This window comes from Bactrocera latifrons, unplaced genomic scaffold (assembly GCF_001853355.1).
Source record: "Bactrocera latifrons isolate USDA-ARS-PBARC rearing strain unplaced genomic scaffold, ASM185335v1 scaffold_56, whole genome shotgun sequence".
In the NCBI taxonomy this organism is placed as follows: Eukaryota; Metazoa; Arthropoda; class Insecta; order Diptera; family Tephritidae; genus Bactrocera; species Bactrocera latifrons.
In genome coordinates, this window is record NW_017537223.1 from 994,881 (window position 1) to 1,015,978 (window position 21,098).

Genomic DNA, 21,098 nt, shown 5'->3' on the forward strand with positions numbered 1-21,098 from the left:
TACTGGATCAATATTAAATTTTCAGAGGGATTTCGTTTACAATCAGTTACAGTTAGAGAAAACTGTAAATTCTTTTGCAAACACTTGAGTAATTAAATTTATTTCGTGATGTTGAAAAATCAAGTTCACAATTATATGAAGCTAAACTTGCACATTCTATATTCGCATATTTTGAAATACGCGTCTTCACATAATGTCAAATCTTATTTATTTTCGATCTATTGTCTCTTGGATGTATTTGATTTCCTTGTACAAGGTTTAGGTTGAACTTTAATGAGCCAAATATGTACCACTTTTGTCTACCACCTTTAAGCATTTTTCCGCTCGCGAAGTTATTCCATCAGTGTAAAACTTTTCTGGTTTCTCGGCGAAAAACTGCGACAACTGTCCTATTGGAACACTTGTGGTACCCAAACATCGAACTTCTTTTTGTAGCCAGCCTTTTTTAAATGGTTCAAATCCATTTGATGATGATGTTAAGTTCCTTAGCGATGTCATGGCTTCTTATATAATGGCCCTGGTCAATATTTTTCTTTAATTTCATCACCTTTTTCAATGATAGGTCGACCAGAGTGAGGTGCATCTTTCACAACGAAAGCCAGCGAACCATTTTTCTCTTTTTTACACAAACATTTCAAAGAATAGCGATTATTTTCATTATTTTCATTCATTCACAGGCACAATGTGATTGGCAGCATAGGAGATATACGACTGCAACGACATTGATTGATAAAATACGAAAATACTTTTTCGACTACCCAATACATACTTGAATGCATATACCTAAATCTTTCCGTAAATTTTATATGCGAACACAATGGAAAGTTGAAATTTTTTTAAATTTAAAAACTGAATTATGACAAGGTGATAAAAGGTGCTTAAAATCTTTTATATCTTTAGTTATACCTTTTATAAAAAATAATAAATTTTTTACAGTAAACACAGAATTTCCTATCTTCACACAAGGAGATAAAAACATGAACATATTTCTACATTTTAAATGTATTTGTGTAATTCTTATATGTATATGTCATTGCATTGATTTCTTCGCACCAAAATAGACAAAATGTTGTGGCACATCCCTCTACATCTATATTGATTTCTTCGCTTGCCAAAAAGCAAATATTTGCCAAGGAAACATATTTCCTTAGATTCCCAACTCTTACATTGCTAAACATTAGTAAGTAAATATTTTTACGCAAAACTCATAGGTAAATATGTGCTTACGAAGTGTAAGCCAAATGCCGTTTGCTGCCGAGTTGCGTTGTTACACAAGATAACAGAAAAGTACTGTTAAAATTAATTTTAGCAATATTTTTATTTTCTGCAGTCATCTGCAGATGTGTGGGTTTGTGCCTTTAATGCAGATTGCAATTAAAATTCACTCTCAAATTTATAGTGAAATAATTAAGCGAGGCAGCAATGCTAGCCTGGCATAGAGAACAGATATTTGAATTTCATTTAAAATCTGCGAACTCGATGCTTTCCTGCCACAGCATGAAGGAAAACGCGTGTTGTTGTATACTATATGTGTGCATCTTAGCCTTTGAGTGCACACGTAATTCATGCTTGTCTGAATTGATCAGATGGAGTGGTTGCCTCTTCATTAACATTGATTATGTAATAGTGTATAGTGGCTATTTATTTATGTGCATGTATATCAATGTAATTAAGCCTCCACTATATTATTTCATTACTTAAAATTTTAGTGAAGTACTCTTTCAAATTATTATTTTTCAATTATTAACATTATTATTATATAGAGTTTGAATGACGAGAAAAGCGAATTTTTCAGAATTTCTTCTGAGAAAAATTTTAAATTTACCAAAGTCAAAATTTGTGGTATCTTTTAACTGTATTCTAATACTTAGTATTGGTAAGATTAGTAAAAATATTTAGTGGAAAAGAACTACAGCTGATTTCCGGGAGCTTTTCTCAAAAGCGATGTTTCGTGGCGACCACTATATCTCTGAACTGAATCCTCTGCAATTAAAAAACCAAATAGATTTCGTTAAAGTAATGTTCAATCTACTAAGGCAAATCTATGAAATAAGTAAAATATTTTGACAAAAAGCTGGTTTCTCAGAAAAAAAAAAATCGATTTTTGACCAAAATTTCGGCCTTAAATTGTATTCAACGGAACGATATGAAATGTCCGGCGTGTATTATTAAATATATGTATATTGCGAATATAAAATAAAAAATATTTTAAAACTCTAACTGTATAACCTTTTAGTTCCGCCTTTTTATAACTTGTCCTAAATCATAATTGATTTCATTGCAAAAGCAAGAAATAAATATGAGTTTCAGCTTATTGGAAAAATGTGATAAATATTAAAATTGAAAAATATGAAATGAAAGTTTCGATATGAAGCGACAGTGTCACGTTGAGATTCAGATTTATTATCTTATATTTTCTATACAATTTCACAAACCCATAATCACAAACTGAAACTGCATTAAAGATACCAGATGCCTTAAAAGTGGCACTGCAGGGAAAATATATTTATTATATATATTGTACTAGCAGTTCATTATCAGGAGACCTCACAAGGGCGATGATATGTGAACAAAAACTTTCTGTATTATTATTTATATTTAATCACGCACCCCTTATTTCACAACATGGACTCCCCTCTGTGACTCCTACATCACATATTATGTATCAGCCAATACCAACGACCTCTTACCATGCGCCTTTTTTACAAGACTTACATTTTTAAATTCGATATCTTTCGAGTGGAATGCCCCAAACGAATAATTCAAAGAGTTATATGAAGCCATTGAGTCAGTTTTTAAAAAGAAGTAAATAATTTCTATAGGAGTTATATCTAAAGAGCAAATAATGAGTTTTACCCAGGCGTTATTTTAATTAATACTTCTTTATTTACATTTTTAGTAAATAATTATATGTTCTGCAAGGCTCTAGTACACAATTTAGTGCTTTTATTTGTGAGGATTCTTGTTCTTCATATTACCACTGCCCTGTTGCGGTAGCAGTTAGTCTGTGGATACTTTTTCTGGACCTATTTAATAAGTCGTTAGTTCATTTCTGATATGGAAACTCCCTTTTATGCCCTTTTATGCCCTTACTCCTATATCGTCTAGAGGGTATGCTGGAAGTATATATTGAAATCCACCATTGGGAGTATCTAGTCTGATTTATTGTCGCTTACACTGAGTTGCTTTAGGATATCACTATGTTCATAGTTCGGCAGATTCCAACCACCCAATTCGTTTATTCTTATTGCAGAACATGCTGCTATTTTGTGAGTATAGACGTCTATGGGTAGTTGATGAAGGATTACATTAAGCGCATCAGTCGGATATGACTTGCTTGCACCACTAACATATGCACATGCTGCTCTTTGTACTCCATGTAATTTTTTGATGTTGTATTGTTTCTTTGGCCATGGCCATCATAAGCATAGCCTCCATATGTAAGCATAGGTCTATTGACAGTGATAATTATACTAGGTTTAAGGCCACAATTCCTGCTATATCTATTTTCCAGGTCGACGATGTATATTATACTCCAATTATGAATGAAAATCATATTTATAAGCAAATTGGCTTGAAAGAAAAAAATAATATATACTCGTATCTAGGGAGATATTAACGCCTTCCTACGTTTTTCTGAGGTTCGACATCGATCTCGAAAACCACTTATAGACTTTTAACCCGGCAATCGTTTGAGATTTTAGGATGAAGAGCTACTAAACTATATCAATGCATTCCGCCTCGAGCAAACTGGACCACACAGCTCTTTACTCTATCATATATGCATGCAAAAATAATAAATATATCTTGAATGAGTGTCTGTAATGTAAATTCGCAGCTCATAAACGAGCTGAAGGGCACTTGACTGAATCTTTTGATTTGTTTATTGAGTTGCTTGATAAATGAGATAAACTCACACACACACACGCACAAAAAAAAAGTTTGCACATATGCATTTGCTTTGTGCGAGTAAATCATTGTATATAACTGCACTTTAAGTGTGTTAAGTTGGCTGAGTGTAAACTTATGCGCATAAAAGCAGCACTTGACTTAAAGATAAATTGCCGTTAAATAAAAACAGAAACAGAGCCTTGCCTGAGTTGTGAATGCAATTGGATGCATTTGTTTAATTTGTTGAAGCGAGCGTGCTTCAAGAAACACATTTATCCGAGTGCTTGTATCGCTTACGGCGGCGCCTGAATCGACTTAACAAGCAGCTGCTGGCGTCTGAGCATCCGTTATGCATACGTTGCATTGTATTTCATTTATTTATGTGCTGAGAGTGGTTTTGAGCCAAAATATGTTGCATTGTTGCACGTTTGTATCGATTTAATTTCCATGTGGAGTCACGGCGTATGAGTAACGCTATAGCAATGCATTGTGTGGGTGTTCTTTAAGCTATTATTGTTGTTGTTTGTGGAAAACAAGTATTATTTTGATTTCATATGCTTTTTTAGCTTTCTCTCACAATCAGGTTTTAGGAATTTATTTACAATTTGATGTTTTTTGGCTTTTCCTGGACTTTTTTGCGCTGAACACTTTTCAATTCAGAAAAAAAAGTTTTAGCTAAGCATTCGTCGGCTAATCTGAAAATATATATTAAATTTGTATTAAAGCGGTGAAACCGGAACCTTATGCTCATTTCCGGTGTTGTGCCTAAAATTCAATATGTTTCTGCTATTCATGCTTCCACTGAAAAGTCTTTGCCTCGTGAACTCTGCCTCCTCACCATTTCAGCAGTCTTTCAATTTCTTCAATTTCACACAAATTTGATTAGCGACGCAGGAGTGGGCGGCACTTGGTGCCATAGTGAGTAGTGTGATATGGTACATGTGTGTATATATATAATATACATGATTCTAGCAGCTAATATGAGTGCGTGTATGTATGCATGTGTATGTGTGGCATGAAATTTGATACGTAAACTCAATTTTGTTGGAGAATTGCAGCCGATTTGCATAAATTACTCATTGACGACGCATTTACCTGCGCATAACGGCACATTTGAGGGTGAAAATGTGTGCTGGCATTTGTGTAGGTTGTAAGTGAGCCGCACCTCAAAGTGTGAGTTTATTTTGCTTCATTATTTTTCATGCTCGACGTGCAACACGCAACGAGAAATTGCCTGTATGTCGGCAACGGAGCGCTCAGCTGGCTTTTGTTGCGTTGAGCAAGAGTGGAGGTGTACCCAACTAACGGAAAATTTCAGGTCACGTTGCTGTTATGAATTTTAATATGCAAAATTGACAAAAAATGTTAGTCAAGCGCACTCATAATAAATAGAAAACAACCAAAGGGCGAACACCTTCATTCAGTGTGCAGGTGTATGTAAGTGTGTGCGTGCTTGTGTTAAGTGAGCAGACATGCTATTGTTGCCCGGGTAATGGAGACTGTCAATCTGTCTGCATGGCACGCATTCTCACCTAAATTCTGAGAAAATATTCAAATTGAATAAATAAATGAGAATTTTATGCAGCGAGTTAGAAGCAATCTATTTTGCTTTCCCAGTGGGTGATAAGTTTTTTTCTCAGCTCAAGCTTCTCCTCGTACTTTGGGCTGAAATGCAAGTCAGCTCAAGCATTTATTGAGTTGTAATATTAATACTTCATACATATGCCAAAAGATATAATTTAGGTTTGCGCTCGTTTCGCTAATCTAGTTTTAATCGCCACAATCCATTTGCTGACCAACTAATTCGAAGCAATTGCAACTCGAAAAAGTTCTCTACAACTTTGTTCTCAATTTTGCAAAGCCCAAATTGCTCCAATTTCCACGAAAATAACGGCATAAAACTAGCAAGCGCTCAATGCGCCTAAAAGCATGCAATTCATTTTCATGTTTCCAAATATGCAAGCATGTAACGCTTTTATTTTCATAAAGTAATATTTTGCCTTCGTTTTTTGCTTTGCTTTACTCGCCTCCATTTCATTCTCCGYGTGTGTGTGTTTGCTTACGCGCTACTAAACTTGGCATATTTCAAATTTATCACACTTGGCCTACCGCCAGGCGCAGCGCAAATAAAAAAACAAAACAAATGGCAACAACAMCAACATTTACAGCAACCGTTATAAGCGCATAAGCAAGTGAAATACATACATATACACGTATGTTGCCGTAAAAACAAGAACAAAGAGTCGGTAACTGAAAAACAGAAAAATACTATTTGCATACATACTCACATACGAGAGTGTATATGTGAGCACGTGCTTGCACTTGGAGCAGCGCAGTTTGTCTGTTCGCATGACTCGCTTAGCCCGTGCAGTTCGGGGCAACGTGGAACATAAAAATGCACTTGCTTTGAAGCACATCCTGCATGCATTAGCCGCCGCAGCAAAGGAAAAATATATTTTATTTGTTTCTCCGTACCTACACACTTCTGTTCCACACTTCCTCTACAACATTTGGCCCGGGTTACCAGGCGTTGTAAGAATCTGAAGCAGCGACATTTACCAGCTTAAGGTTCAAACCAATAAACACAGGTGCAAAGACAAACAAGTAAAACTGATTTATGCTTCAGGATGTGTGTGTTTTTCGGTTTCGGTTTTGGTTAGGTATGAACTCCTTTAATATAAGAAAAGCTGAAATTGAGAAGTGGTGTCCAAATATAGAAGTTATAACCACTTGCGCATATATTTAGGCATATTAAGCGAATTTTTGAGTTTGATCCGGCAATTAGTTTCAGAGATTTGAGCTTATTTGTGAAAAAGTTTAACCTTTCTAATCGGTACCCAAATCTTAGATTGATTACATGAATATCATGGCTTAAAAAAAGGTTTTATCATCTTATTTAATTCTGTAACATCTCTAGAATATTAAATTCTCAAGTTGATCCTAGCAATAGTTTTCGAGATGCGGTCTTAAAAAGTGGCGCGATCGAGATCAGCTTTGTATATAGTCACTGAAAGACTTAAAAGCGTTTTTCTCGAATATGTGGTTCAAAGCCGGCAATCAGAACTCCTAGCGAACTTCACAATCGATTCTAACAAAAATATAAAGACTTCAAAGCTATAATTAACAAGGTCATGTATGAAGAATAAAAAAAATACTTCGGGAAATTTTCACTAAAATTTTTTTTTTTGAATTTAATTTTTTGAATTTAAGTTCCACTTTTTTTTTTTTTTGTTTGCTTCGTCCAGTACATGGCGTATAGTCTTAAATAAAACTATAAGGCATTTCTTTTAATTTTAATTTATTTTAGTGATAATGAGGGACTGCCGAAAAGTACTTCTTATTATTCGACGAAACCCATGTAACCCCTTAAATTCGTTTTTTTTTCGAAACTTTCGCCCGACATGGCTGAACCGACGATTTACACATTTCATATTTGCCGGGTACTGATTGAAAAAATTGGATTTTTGAAAAAAAAAAAAATAAATAAAATTGATTTTCGAAAAAAAAAAAATTACGGTTTGAACACAAAATTTGAACAAAAATTTAATTTTTGGAAAAAAATAATGGATTTTTGAAAAAAATTGGTTTTCTTAGCCCACTGAAATGTAAGTTTTCACAAAAAACGAGTGGTTTTTGCAAGCTGCCATTTAAAAAAAAAAAAATAATAATAAATAAATAAAATAAAAAATAAAAAAAAAAATGGTTTCAGTGTTTTTTGAGTATTACCTAAATTCATCTATATTAATAAATTTTATTATGGGACTTTGTATCTGTAATAAATTTAGGTAGAAAGATTTTCCCCACTACCAGACATCTGTTTTTCGAGGAGGAGATCGGCTACCCAATCTAGGGCATCGAGAGTTTTCCAAGCTCTCATCACTGTTTATTTAAGTAATTCAAATTCTGTAAATGTACTATATTTTTATTCATTTGTTAAATGAAATGCCTCTTCAAAAAATAAAATTCTCAAAACATCGGGATTCTTTTGACTTCCACATAAATTCGCTCTTTAAAAGGATTCAGTGAACGTATGTTGGTAAAATGTCCAATAAAATTTTTAGCCAACAAAATACAAAAGTCTACTGATACGCTAAAACCACTTTCTTCAACAAAACAATATTCAATTTTAAGTTAACCAGAAAAACCGCTCACTTTTCGGCGCAAAAAATTTTAAAGTATTTTTAAATGTTTTATACCACTGTGTGTTTGCGGGCACTTTCAAGCAAGCAAATTCATTAAAAATTAACACACAAACCCTTTGTGATGGTGAATGGTGAATATGTGCCGCCTGTCTGGCACGAAGCCTTGCGCGGTCTACGCTTTCTACAAGCGAAAAGACACCCAACAGCGCCACCAAAATATTTACAAATGCTCTTGCATTCACACATTTATGCACAATGTTTCGCAAACATACTCCGACATGCGTTTGCGCGCGTTTGTGTTTGTCTATTTGGGACTAACGAAATATATTCACGAATATTCGCCGAAAAAAATGGAACTTTTACAACTGTCTGAGCGTGTATGCAAAGCAATATATTTCAGACACTGGGCACATGCACATATTGTACATTTTCACACAAATACACACACACATAGAAATGCATGCATATATTGGGTGGCCACGCTGACACACATACACTGCTTGCGAAGCACCTTGAGCTGCTAGGCTCGTGCGGCGACCGCATTGCTGTAACGGAGTGATAAAAATTTATTGCCCCGAATATGTTGATGCATGCGCACATTTGCCCATATTTATTGGGTAATTTCTATTTAAGTGGGTCATTACTCTGTCCGGGGCGCAGGCGCGGCGGACGACACATTTTCACACGAAAAAGTTGAAATCAATGTCGCTGACACAGATCGCTAGTTAAAAGGCCGCAAGTAAACGGGTACGTGTGGCACAACAGAGTATAAGTACTTTGAAATAAATGTTTAAAAAAATTTTGAAATATTTAAAGTTCTATTAAATTGGCGCTAAAAGTCGAAATACATTTAATTTTTAATTGAATTCAAACAAGGAGAGATTCCAGTTCAACTAAAAACCACAAAACTTCCAACTTCCAGAGAAAAATAATTTTTTTCTTTTCCCGCTGTGCCATTCAATTCTCATCTGCATTCTATTGGTTTTTTTTCCTGCTTTGCGCGCCAATCATTAATTTTTACTCAGCTCTCCCAACTGTTCTTTTGGCTGTTTGTTCGCAAATTGAGTGGAATTAATTGACAAATCAAGTAAACAAAAATAAATTTGCCAAAGTCATTTGCACACGGAGCTAGAGCTTTTTTTCGGTTCGACTCTGAAAACGACAGAGTGTGTGTCGCTCATACGCCCTGGCAGTCGCTGTTCTATTATGCGCAGGAACTTTCTTGACTTGGTTTTTTTGTTGCTTGTTGTTGTTTATGGATTGTTGTTGTGTGATATAAATGATCGTGGCATCGTATGCAGATTTTGCGAATGTCAAAACCAATTTGACGCCATGAATTATTAGGTCACATGTGCTGTCGCCAAAAGCTGGCAGTAATGGCAGTCAATTGCAGCGAGTGAGTGAAAGTAGAAGAAGAAAGCGACTGAAAGTCATGAGAACTCATCAGTGGAGAGTGGAAAAAAGCACGCTTGTTTAAACATTATTTGAAGCATGGAACTGTTTTTCTCTGTGTGCGCCATACTTCGGGTCCACAATCTAATATTCAGTAGTAATTTAATATTCAAAGCGTCGCAATGTGTCATAGTGAAGTCAGAGATTTTGCGATATGCACAGATACTATCAACACCAACCTAACCGTGATCAAAATCTCAAAAAGAATTTTCGTTCGAAATCTTCTGTTCTCTAAACTTCCCTTTTGTAATACAATATATGCTGCCAGCATTATTCTGCGCTCACACACAAACCGCTGCAATAAATTCACAACTCCGTTTCGATCTCATTAATTTAATTACCGTTGTGTGTAACTCAGTTGTATGCGACGCAACAAAACAAACATAAAGGTGAGATAAACACAAAAACTCGCTGGCTTCCGCAGCCAGCAGCGACAGCGCGTTTCCGCCAATCAAAAATCTTGTTGGTGATTTTATAAAGTGTGTGCGCGGTCGCGGTGTGTCGAATGTCAGGTGAAGTGAAAAAAGTCAGCAAAGCATTGTGCCAGTGGCAACGCTGTGGCATGCAGCACACGTCCACATACCTATAAGTGTGCTAAAAACCGTAACACAGCTCGAAAATCAGCTACAATAAATTCGTTGCGGTGGCGGTGTCAATACAATACACACGCAGATTTATGCATACATGTGTGTGTGTGTGTGCGTGCTTTACGTTGTCACATGCCGGTTTCGCAGCGTGGTTGTGGCAGCAGCATTGTGGCGCGTGGCGAGATAACTGTTTGCGGTGTGACGAATAGCGGTACATTGTTGTGATCGTGGAAAAATTATTTCGTTTGCCACGAAATTGAACGCCAACAAAGCGACAAACGCGAAAGCGAAGTATGCGCGTAGCATATCGCAAGGCGCACAGCGTTTTCATGCGAAGATTTGCTAATGCACAGGGTTTGAGCGCAAAAATTGCGTTTATTTGTTTTGACGCAGGTGAAATGTGTTGCACAGCGATGAAAAATGTTGCGTAACTGGGAGAAATGCTTGACGGTAATTTTCTGTTGGCTGAGATTAGATAACATTTTGCTTACAAATCCAGTTTTGAGCGAGTATTAAGTAACATTTTTTACTTACATTAATATTTTACACACAATTTTTACACACAATTGAGGTCCATTGCATCATACCTGGTGCGGCACTATAAACGAAGCTGAAATTCCGATAAAACTAACCGCTACTGTTGACTGGGGTTGACTGGGAGTACACACCGCTCTACGCATACTGTAGCTTACTCTCACAAGCACATACACACACGTGCTGGCACTCATACTCGTCACGAGATTTATATCACGTGGTATGCGAGCAAGATTTGTTACGCTTGTGGGAAATAATTTGCGAAGCGCCAAGCAAAGCACGCTCAACACCACCAACAATGCATGCGGAATATTGGAAAACGAGATAAAAAGCGAATTTACAGTTACCACAATAATCTCACAATGCGCACACATCGCTCACACGGCAAGTGGTGGCACTGTCGCAGAGCTGTTAAGATTTTAATAAACCTTCAACATTTGCAATTAACTTTTTTGCATTTTAATTCACTGGTGTCACATAATTTAGCGAAGCGACGCGTTTCAGGCGTCGTTGCTCTTTGTATAAATCTGCATGTGGCTGTGTGCGGTTGTCATTTGAGCGCGTCGCAAACCGCTTTAAAGCCACTGTTTGGCCTGCAGTGCTTATTTGTAAGTGTATGTGTTTTTTCTTTGTGTGAGTATATGTGTTCATTTAGAGCAAGACTTTCCCACCTAATGACACCCACTGCTTCACAAAACGGTTTCAATTAAATATGTATGCAGCAGCGGCTGTTTGTGGCTCCGATAAGTATGCAATGCGCTTGTAGCTTTCGCTCTCATTGCCCATATCCATTTGGTGAAATATTGCCTTTCAACGTTGCTCTTAACGAAGCGCCCGTATAGTATTTAAAAACTTTAACTGTTTAAATAAAATAGCATGCATATATAAAAGCGGTTCGTATATGGACCCTTTAGGAAATTCCAACCGATCATTTTCCCCGAACTTTCAAATTTTTTTTCGAAATGTGAAATGTTTTCCACTTTAACGTATATGATAATGATTTTGGCTTAGATCTACTCCGGCTGCAGGTTGAATGTCTAATAGTCTCATATTTAGAGATATTGAAATATTCCTGTGTAAAGGTGGCTAAGAAAGAGGAGTTTTGTTTAAGAAATCACTAAATATGAATTTTACCATTTTTTAACAAAATCTTAATCCTTCGCCCATTACCTAACACATAAATTTATACTCGGCCTGAGCAATTTCTTCGAAGGTCGCTCCAATGTCTTAGATAATTATGCTTGCCAAATTTCGTAAAGACAAAGATCAATTGAAAAGGTTTCCATCCAAGCACTTCATTGCGAAAGTTCGGTTTATAGTTTGTATGGCAGCTATTTGTAGTGATTCGGTGTTATATTTTCTGTCAGAAAAGGACGTGCGCCAAATTTCTGATCCATATCTCGAAAATTGTTAAACAATTTGTGATTGTCGACTTTAACGCTTGTTTGCGCAAGAAAGATATTTTTCTCACAGCAATCGGTATATACAGCCTTCACGAAGAAACATCCCCAAATGGGTTGATCGACTTCACCGGGCCCGAAATTTGGTTGTCTGTAGCGCCAGATTCCAGCATAAGGAATGTACTAAGCTACCTGGTTGTCCGGATCGAAAAGCCACCAACCAGATCGATCATGTTGTGATAGACAGAAGGCACGCCTCCAGTGTTTTAAACGTGCAACTCGTCAGCAACTCGGTATAAGGAAATTGTGGGAAGGAATGGCCGAACACGCCTTTCTAGGTCGTACAAAGTTCCAAAAGACTTAGTGTTTGACTTAACGTTAGCCTTTGTGCTCTCAAGGAACCTTTTTTAGAGGACAAAAGTCATACAAGTTCTTAAAAATATCTTCGGAACTTTTTGTAAGATTATCCCCAATTTTTTTTGAAGAATAGAGGCATTTCTTTAATGTGATATTTCTGAGACACAGCCATGAACTAGAAAGATTTCAAAACGACGTGTCCAGCACATTCCATTGACAACTTTTGAAAGCTAGCTCGAAGAACTTCATTTTTGGGTTATTTTTAATTTTTTTAATTTCTCGTCTTCTTATTTCAAAATAACAAAAACATCTTCAAGTGTGGGTACCCAAGTGGGCAGGTGTGCTATTAAATATATGTATATATAAATGTATTATATACGAGTGTACTACATAATATATGTAAGTATGTGGTAAATATGCGCAAAGCATCACAAACATTCCGGGCGGCATTCGGTGAATGTGCCACAATGCGGCGTTTGCTCATTTGCATGCGAAGTTTTCATGTCACTGACTGCTCGCGCGCCGCGAAACGCGAAAATGCCGCCGATGTGCTGCAAATATATTCGCGGCAAATTGAAAAGTGATTTTTTTCACATCAACAACAACAATTAATTTTCAACACGATGCAAATTGGTTTAAGTGCGTAAGACCGAAATGAAGTTGCGCGCCATTAACGGGAGGCGAAGGGTAAAACAAATTACAATTAAGGCGTTAACTAATGAGAGAAGTTAATTAAAATATATATTTTATGCCAAATGTTTGTTTCCGTTTAATTAAAATGGCGGCCGGCGCGAGTGAAGGTCATTAAAATATCGATTGGGGTTACGGAAGTTTAAGTTCCAGGGATATTTTCAACTTTAACGAATTAATGATTTTTAAGTGAACTATATTTGAGTTATCATGGTTAAATGCTGGATTAAACTTTAAGGGATGAAAAAAATACAAATTTATTGCAGACGGTGCGTGCTGGCATTTTTAAAACAATGTTTTAACTAAAAAATGAAATAGCTATCTCGTTGGATTCAAAAAAAAAAAAAAAATAAAAAAAAATAAATATATATATATATATATTGATGTAACAGCAAGACTAGGTGCATGAAGAACTGTGATTCCTTCCTCCAGTCTGCTTGATGGATAGAGAAAATCATGCATTTCACACTGGAAACCACAGCTCATGACTTTCATTTGGCGCGCTCCGCTGTCGGTATAGTCAAATTCGCCATATTCCGCATCACTGACCCACTTAGGAAAAGTAACAACAAACAAATCGCAAAATCCTTCAACAACTTTTACTGAAACTTACGATTTTTACGTCACTCTCGCACTCACACACACACCGCAGCGCACAATTCTTTCATCCTCTTAACCCATTTCAATAAGCAACAACAACTGGCGTTATAAAAGCAATACCTGAGTGATTATCACCACAGCACCGCCGCGCGTGTGTGCGTGTGTGTGTATGACGTGTGTGACGCCTTTCAGCGCGCCAAAGCTTTGAGTGTAATCACTTAATGTGTTGTTGTTATTGTGATAGAAAAACTTTACAAAACCCATGGTGGCTTTGCTGTATGGCAATGTGTTGACATTTTTGTCGCATATATGAATTTTGTATATATGTATGTGTAAGTGTGGGTGAATAACAGAACATAGTTGACCGATTTTATTTTCGCTTTGTTCAAAATAAAAATATATAAGTTTTGTCACGCTTATAACAGCTTATGAAAATAYATGTATGTATGTATGCGTGACCTGAGGAGGTAAAAGTGGTTTCTAACTAGTTCAATACTAGTACAGAGTATATCGAGACATATCAATATGGAGTTATCGTAGGAGTTGGAAGTCCTGTTTCCAACACTACCATTTGATCAAATTTGAACCGGACAGGTCCATGTAAAATGCAGCCGAAAAGCCAACTTGGTTTATGGTTTTGGGAAATTCTCTCCAGCGAAAATCATTTTATTAAAAATCATTGAACAACTGTTTGGCTTGAAATATTGTCTTTCCATGGAATTTCGGAGATTCTGGGGGACTGTAACACACTGAGGAAATTTTCGAAAAATCAAGTTTAATAATAGTTTTCATGCCTCCAAGCATTTAGAGAGTACCATGAAGTTATCGAAAACTTGTCTTATGCGACTCATCCATAACACTCTGTTACCTCTGTTGATAACAACGAAGAAGTAAAGGAACACTGAAAAAACATCGTAGTTGAATCAGAGGATTAGCAGAAGATCTCAACTTCCCCTATGAATATATACGAATCGACCCAACACATTTTGGTAAATGTTTTGATTAAAGTTTTTGTTAATATTTTGAGTATAAAGAGATAAAATACTAACTCGTTGCAAAAGGTCTGGTTCTATGGAAAATTGGATTAAGCGTTTTTATATTTTTTGGGTCAAGAGAATATTTTAAAGGCGATAGAAAGATTTCTATTAAACATATTTAAATAGTAGATTTTTCCAGTCCGGGTCAAATTTGATCACATGTTATTTCATGTCTATCTGGTTCATACGCTGTTTTAATAAATATTTTATGTTCGCTTGATACTAGATAAAAGCTCCGTGATTTGGAACTTTGTTGAACACAAAACAGTAATTTCTACAAAATAGTTATGTTACTTCTTCTCTACTTTCAAGAGTCTTCGGAAACGTTTTTAGTGCCAATATACTTCCACAAATTCCTACAGGGCAACAACACATACGCGAACATACGCATATAAGTTACTTTTCACTGTGTTACGCCGCTGACATGCGTGCTCAAAACAATCGAGTGACGGTTTTGTGCATTTTCATAGAAGCTGCGGCGGCAAGCCTGCAAAGTGTGAGTGTGTGGTAATTTTTCACCTGCGATCGAGTTCATTGAAAAGTGAAAACCGAGCTGACAGAAAAGCCATGGCACACACGACGCGACCCCCGGGGGGATGTTAAAAGTATCAAAAGAGTGCAAAATACACGCTGGCAGTGGAGCGGAGTTTTGAAAAGCAAAACAGAAAAAAGATATATGTATTAAACAAATGCTGCCAAAGAGAGCAGAATGAACGAATTGATTTTCACTTACACACACTGACATACACACACAAATACGGAGCAGGTGTCGAGCTGCCTTGCTAGCATACACACCCGCATCGACATGCCCACCCACGTGACTTGGACACGCTACATGAAGTGCAACATAAATTCCAGTGAAAGAGCAAATACTTGCGTTTCCACATAAAGTTGCAAGACTTTCAGCTGAATTCAGCGCCACAGAAGTGTGCACCGCTGAAATAATATTTCCTCTTTAGTTGCTTGTTGCCATGCCAGCCTTCGCCTCAATCGCCCTAGCTGCGGCTGCTTGAGTGGCGTGCAAGTGGATGGCATTTACTGGCGAAAGTGCTTAGCGCGTACGCAGTCGGAGGCGTGTAGAGCTCGGATTTTATGGTGATGCTGTGCAAATGTGTTTTTCTGTTCAGTTTTATTACTTGCGTGGAAAATAACACCTTAACGGAGCACAGCACAATGGCGAACATACCAAAAAAAAAAAAAAAAAAAATTGTGCACAAACAAATTAAACCAAATAAAGGGCACTAACTAAGCGAGAGTTGGTCACTATAGTTGAGACATTTTTCAGGCGCAAAGGGATACTATATAATCTGTTTAGACAATCAGACTAAGGCTTTCGAGGAACTGTTTTATAGAGTTTTGCACAGGATGATTTCATGCTTCTTCTTCTTTTCTATTGGTGTAGACACCGCTGACGCGGTTATAGGAGAGTTTATAATAACGCGCCAGTCGTTCTTCCTTTTCGCCTGGACTTCCAAGAAAGAGGAGATGCTGGAAAGAAGCGGGTTGAAGAAGTCGCACGATAGGGAGTCGCCTTGTCTGAAACCGCGTTTGGTATCGAACGGTTCGGAGAGGTTCATCCCGTTCCAGACGGAGCTTTTCGTATTGCTCAACGTCAGCTTACACAGCCGTATTAGTTTTGCGAGGATACCAAATTCAGACTTCGCGGCATAAAGGCAGCTCCTTTTCGTGCTGTCGAAAACAGCTTTGAAATCGACGAAGAGGTGGTGTGTGTCGCTTCTCCTCTCACGGGTCCTTTTCTAAAGTTGGCGCATGTTGAACCAAATGGTCGGTTGTTGATTTTCCAGGTCTGAAGCCACACCTGTAAGGTCCAATCAGTTTGTTGACGGTAGGCTTTAATCCTTCACAGGACTCGATAGGACCTTATACGCGATGATGAGGAGGCTTATCCCACGGTAGTTGGCGCAGATTGTGGGGTCTCCTTTTTTGTGGATTGGGGAGAATACACTTAAATTCCAATCGTTTCGCATGCTTTCGTCCGAACATATCTTACAACGAAGCTGATGCATGCTCCCTGTCAGTTCTTCGCCGCCGTGTTTGAACAGCTCGGCCGGCAATCCATCGGCCCTCGACACTTTGTCTTTCCTCAGGTGCGTATTTACTATTCGAACTTCTTCATGGTCGGGCAATGGAACGTCTGCTTCATCGGCATCGATTGGGGAATCGGGTTAACTATCTCCAGGTGCTATGCTTTCACCAAGGTTCAGGAAAGTACCGTTTTTGGATTTTAATTTACAAATTATTTGTTGCCTTTGAATCTCTGATTAAAGCCCACATCTTTTGAAAATAAGAGTATTCAAAACAAAGTGTTAAGACACAATATTTGAGCGTCAATCCAACAAATATGTGAGTATAACTTAAATTACACATCCTTTCAAACTCACACATTCATATATATTTATATATAGAGCTGACAATATTGCTTTCTAATCAGCTCATAGTTATGCTGTCATAGTCTCTAAATTAAATGAACTCTCAATTTACGTTTGGCCTCAAAGCAGGATTCTAGATTTACCGTCGCGCGAACTGATTGTCTAAACTTTATGCAAATACTCGGCAAACACTGATATATTTATTATATATGCAAATGAACAGTTAATATTACCGTTGCATAGCAAGTAGGTATACAAACCGCTAATACCTTGTGAATTTGCCATTGACTTCTCTTACTGTTATACATTCTATTATAATGTGAATGGAGTGCTCATTGCTAACTGTTATTGTTATTGTTCGCTGTTATCTTTGCAGAGCTCAAAGCCAACATAATCGGGCCAACGGATTTGTATGTGAAAAGCGGCAGCGATATAAATCTAACGTGCCGCATCATGCAGGGGCCGCACGAGTTGGGCAACATATTCTGGTACAAAGGTGCGTATACGCAATCACACACACTCACATATACACACATACATCTACTCGATAGTGAACACGTAAACACTCGTGCATTCAGTGCCTATTTATATGCACACGTGCGCTCTCCTAGAAGGACAAGCCATAATTTATGCACGCGTGCGCCTTACAATTGTTTTTGTTTTCGCTTGTTGTTGTTTTGTTATGCGCTTACAGCCGCAAATTAATTAAAAAGTTTTTTTTCCTTTATTGGCACTGCCATTTGCTGTTATCGTGCTGCTGCCGCCGCCAGTATGCCGTTTGGCACTAACTGACGCGCGCCTTGACAATCGCATTAATTGCGTTAAGCAGCAACAACAAAAACAGCGGCGACAAAAAAGTAGCTTAACGCCAACAACGGCATTTGGACGGAGCGTGTCACTTTTTTCGCCGCAACGCTTCACATTTCAATCGCAATTCGCTCACAATGACAGCGATGGCCAGCAGCAACAACAAGTCCGGCAAAAACAACAGCGTCAGTAACGCCAACTACGCCTGTGCGTGTCACAGCAGCGGCTTGTCAGCGTCTGAATTACTCAACGCCAATAATAGTTAAAACGAAAGCAACAACAACAACAATGTCATTGGTTGGTGTTGCTAGCAGCGCAATCGCAAATGATTTTACTCAATTGTGCTGCAAATGCGCCAACACATAATTGATGTGACAATTAAAGGCGCATAATTGTGGCAATACCAATCCACGCGCAATCATATACACACACATACATGCCTTAAATACACACATGCACATGCATATTTATGTTCCTACCAACACTCATGCGCTTTTATATTCCCTCTATGCAGTGAGATCACAGATATTGGTGTCACATTGTCCGCACTCCCTTTTTATATTTTTTCTTTATGTCCATATTTGCTCTGTTGTTTTTGTAAATAGTGTATGGCCTTTTTATGTGTGTCTGCTCAAAGTTTGCAATTAAATTTTTCAGGCACAGAAATCATCGATATGTCAGCGAATCTAAATGAGATCGACAGCGTGACGCGGATTAGTGTCGACAACGATTGGACAGATGGATTGACATCAAGGTGAGCCAAACGTTAATGCCATTAACTTTTTATTTTAAATACAGTTTAATTTTACTATGGACAATAACTCACCAGAACTGTGGCAGAAGCTCCAATAGTGGTTGTTGTACAGTATGGTATATCAATTATTTTTCTAGTTTCTTAGCGAAATTTAATTTTGAATTCGCTGATAAGAAGACACAGCTAAAGAAAAGTTTTCAGAATTTATTGAGACATTTTTTAGTGGATGAAGTGATCTTTAAATATTGTTCTTGTTCAGACCACACGAAAGACATTCCGACAATGTAAAGCCTCTCAGTCCACTCATTTTAACCAATTGTTGCTGAAATAAAAATTTCAGCATATTTCCTTCCATTTCCAGCTCGAAGATGAAGCAAAGTTCTCTTGCATCAAGCAAGCAGTTTGACTTTTTTTATGATATTCACCTAAACTTGCTTCTTCTTTCTTTTTCAGATTGAAAATACGCCGTGCCATGCCCTCTGACACCGGCAACTATACGTGCGTGCCAACGATAGCGAAGTCATCCTCGGTGTATGTGCACGTCATAATAGGTAAGCACATAGTCACTACTTGAATACATTTCAAAATCTACAAAACATCTAATCAATACATTTATGTGTATTGTTATATGTTTGCTATAAGCTGACCCGAATTTTTCCTCTACAACAACAAAATCGAATTAATTTCTGCGAAAATTTCTGTTTCCATATTTTGTTATAATATTGAAAGATTATTTTCGTTAGTCTCGGAAAAAAAACTACGCTGTGTTCAGAGAGAATTTGACAAAAGAGAAAAATTTTAGCTGTAACTGTGCTCTCAAATCGGCACCTTGTGGGCAGCGTTAAAATGTTAATATAAATAATTGGTGGAGTCATTGACAGTTGTTGTCACACCTCTGGAGCAATTTAAAGAGATATTCTGGTCTAGAGGCACGAATTTCAATAGTTTTAGGCAATTGATAAACGAAAAAAGAATTATGACTATATAATAACTATGACTTTAAGTAAATCTAAAGACGTAACCGGCCTGTGGTTTTCATCCAGAGGAAAACATTTCTTTTTAGCCAGGTTGTTTGCTAGAAACATTAAGGGTTACTCTAAAAACAGTAATTTCGTGAATATAACTTGTCAAATGCATAGGTTTTCCATACCAGCACAAGATTCCGATCATTCCTTTATGTTATAGTGGTCCGATATCGACAGTTCCGAATGTGCAGCTTCTTGAAGAGAAAATGACATTTGCAAAATTTCAAAACGAGAACTTAAAAACTGACGGACTAGTTCGTATATAGTATATACAGACGGACCGACGGACAGTGTATAAAATTATAGTGTTCTCGCCAATATTTCCACCCTTTTGGTAATCTGATGGGTGAATGATGGATTCTTGATTAGTGCGAGAACTGCTGAAGCACAAGAAACTGTAAAGCTGAAAGAAAAAAAAAAAAATGGTTTTGGCAAAATCTAATTTAAAGTTCTACGTTAAACTTCTTGCAGCGCAACTGATGGAATAGTACGTATAGCTTACACTCTCTTAGTCAACCATCCCACATACAGTGGGTGTCTCATATCTCATATTGATTGATTTTGGCATTTCTCTAATAAGAACCAGAAGTTCTTACTTCATTTCACGAATTTGCATATTCAGATAGCCCGGACCTCAAGTCGCCTATTGTTGCAGTCGTTCGCTAAACCGGTGCAGTTGTAACGGCACTAAAATGGCTATAACTTAGGAACAAATTTTACTTTTGAAAAAACGTTTTATTCTGATTAGAATATCTAAACTATCGAATTGTGAAAAAATATTGTGAAGTAAATATAAGTTTTTAAACTAACGGCAGATCCCAATAGAGGTACTTTTCTCAAAAGTATTTTTCGAACAGATCACTCGTGAGTCGGGTCAGGCTGTCATATGATCTTTGGAATTTTATCATGTAAAGACTTACTTCTGAAGAACGTAAACAAATCATTCAACTTTATTAAGAAAATTCACGTTCTGTAAAGGATATGTTTCGTGCGCCTCGCCCCTCTTATCTTGAGACCCAGCATTGCTTTTTGTACAGTGCCACATGTACGTATAAACGCACTCTTAGTTTTAATTTTGCTAACTTCTCTCTTTCTTTGCATTGCACTAATTACAACAAATTCTCTCTCATATTGTTTGTTAAACTAACGGAAATTCGTATTGAGTGCAAACTCCCACTTTTGTTGTTGTTGTTATATTTAAATCGTTGCATTTGTATAATATTCGACCGAATAGACCACGTCCAGCACACAGAGAAGAAAATATAGCCGTAGTTGAGAATGAATACGACTGACGGACTGACGTATGAACGATTTTGCGCATTGGCGACCATTATCGCGCCTTGATAACCGACTAGTTGATGCTTCAGGCAGCTCGGCGTCATCTGGTTTTAACAAGAAGGGGTCACTTCCTACAAATCGCATTAACCAATGC

General features: G+C 37.3%; 1 protein-coding gene across 1 annotated transcript in view; it reads left to right on the forward strand.

The window, feature by feature from the left end:
• Window positions 1-21,098, forward strand: part of LOC108974545 — a 158,236-nt gene that overhangs the window by 126,075 nt on the left and 11,063 nt on the right. Inside the window, exons 5-7 of the mRNA XM_018942450.1 lie at window positions 17,457-17,576; window positions 18,545-18,641; window positions 19,095-19,192. Of these exons, the coding sequence (XP_018797995.1) occupies window positions 17,457-17,576; window positions 18,545-18,641; window positions 19,095-19,192 (315 nt within the window). The remainder of the gene's footprint in view (window positions 1-17,456; window positions 17,577-18,544; window positions 18,642-19,094; window positions 19,193-21,098) is intronic.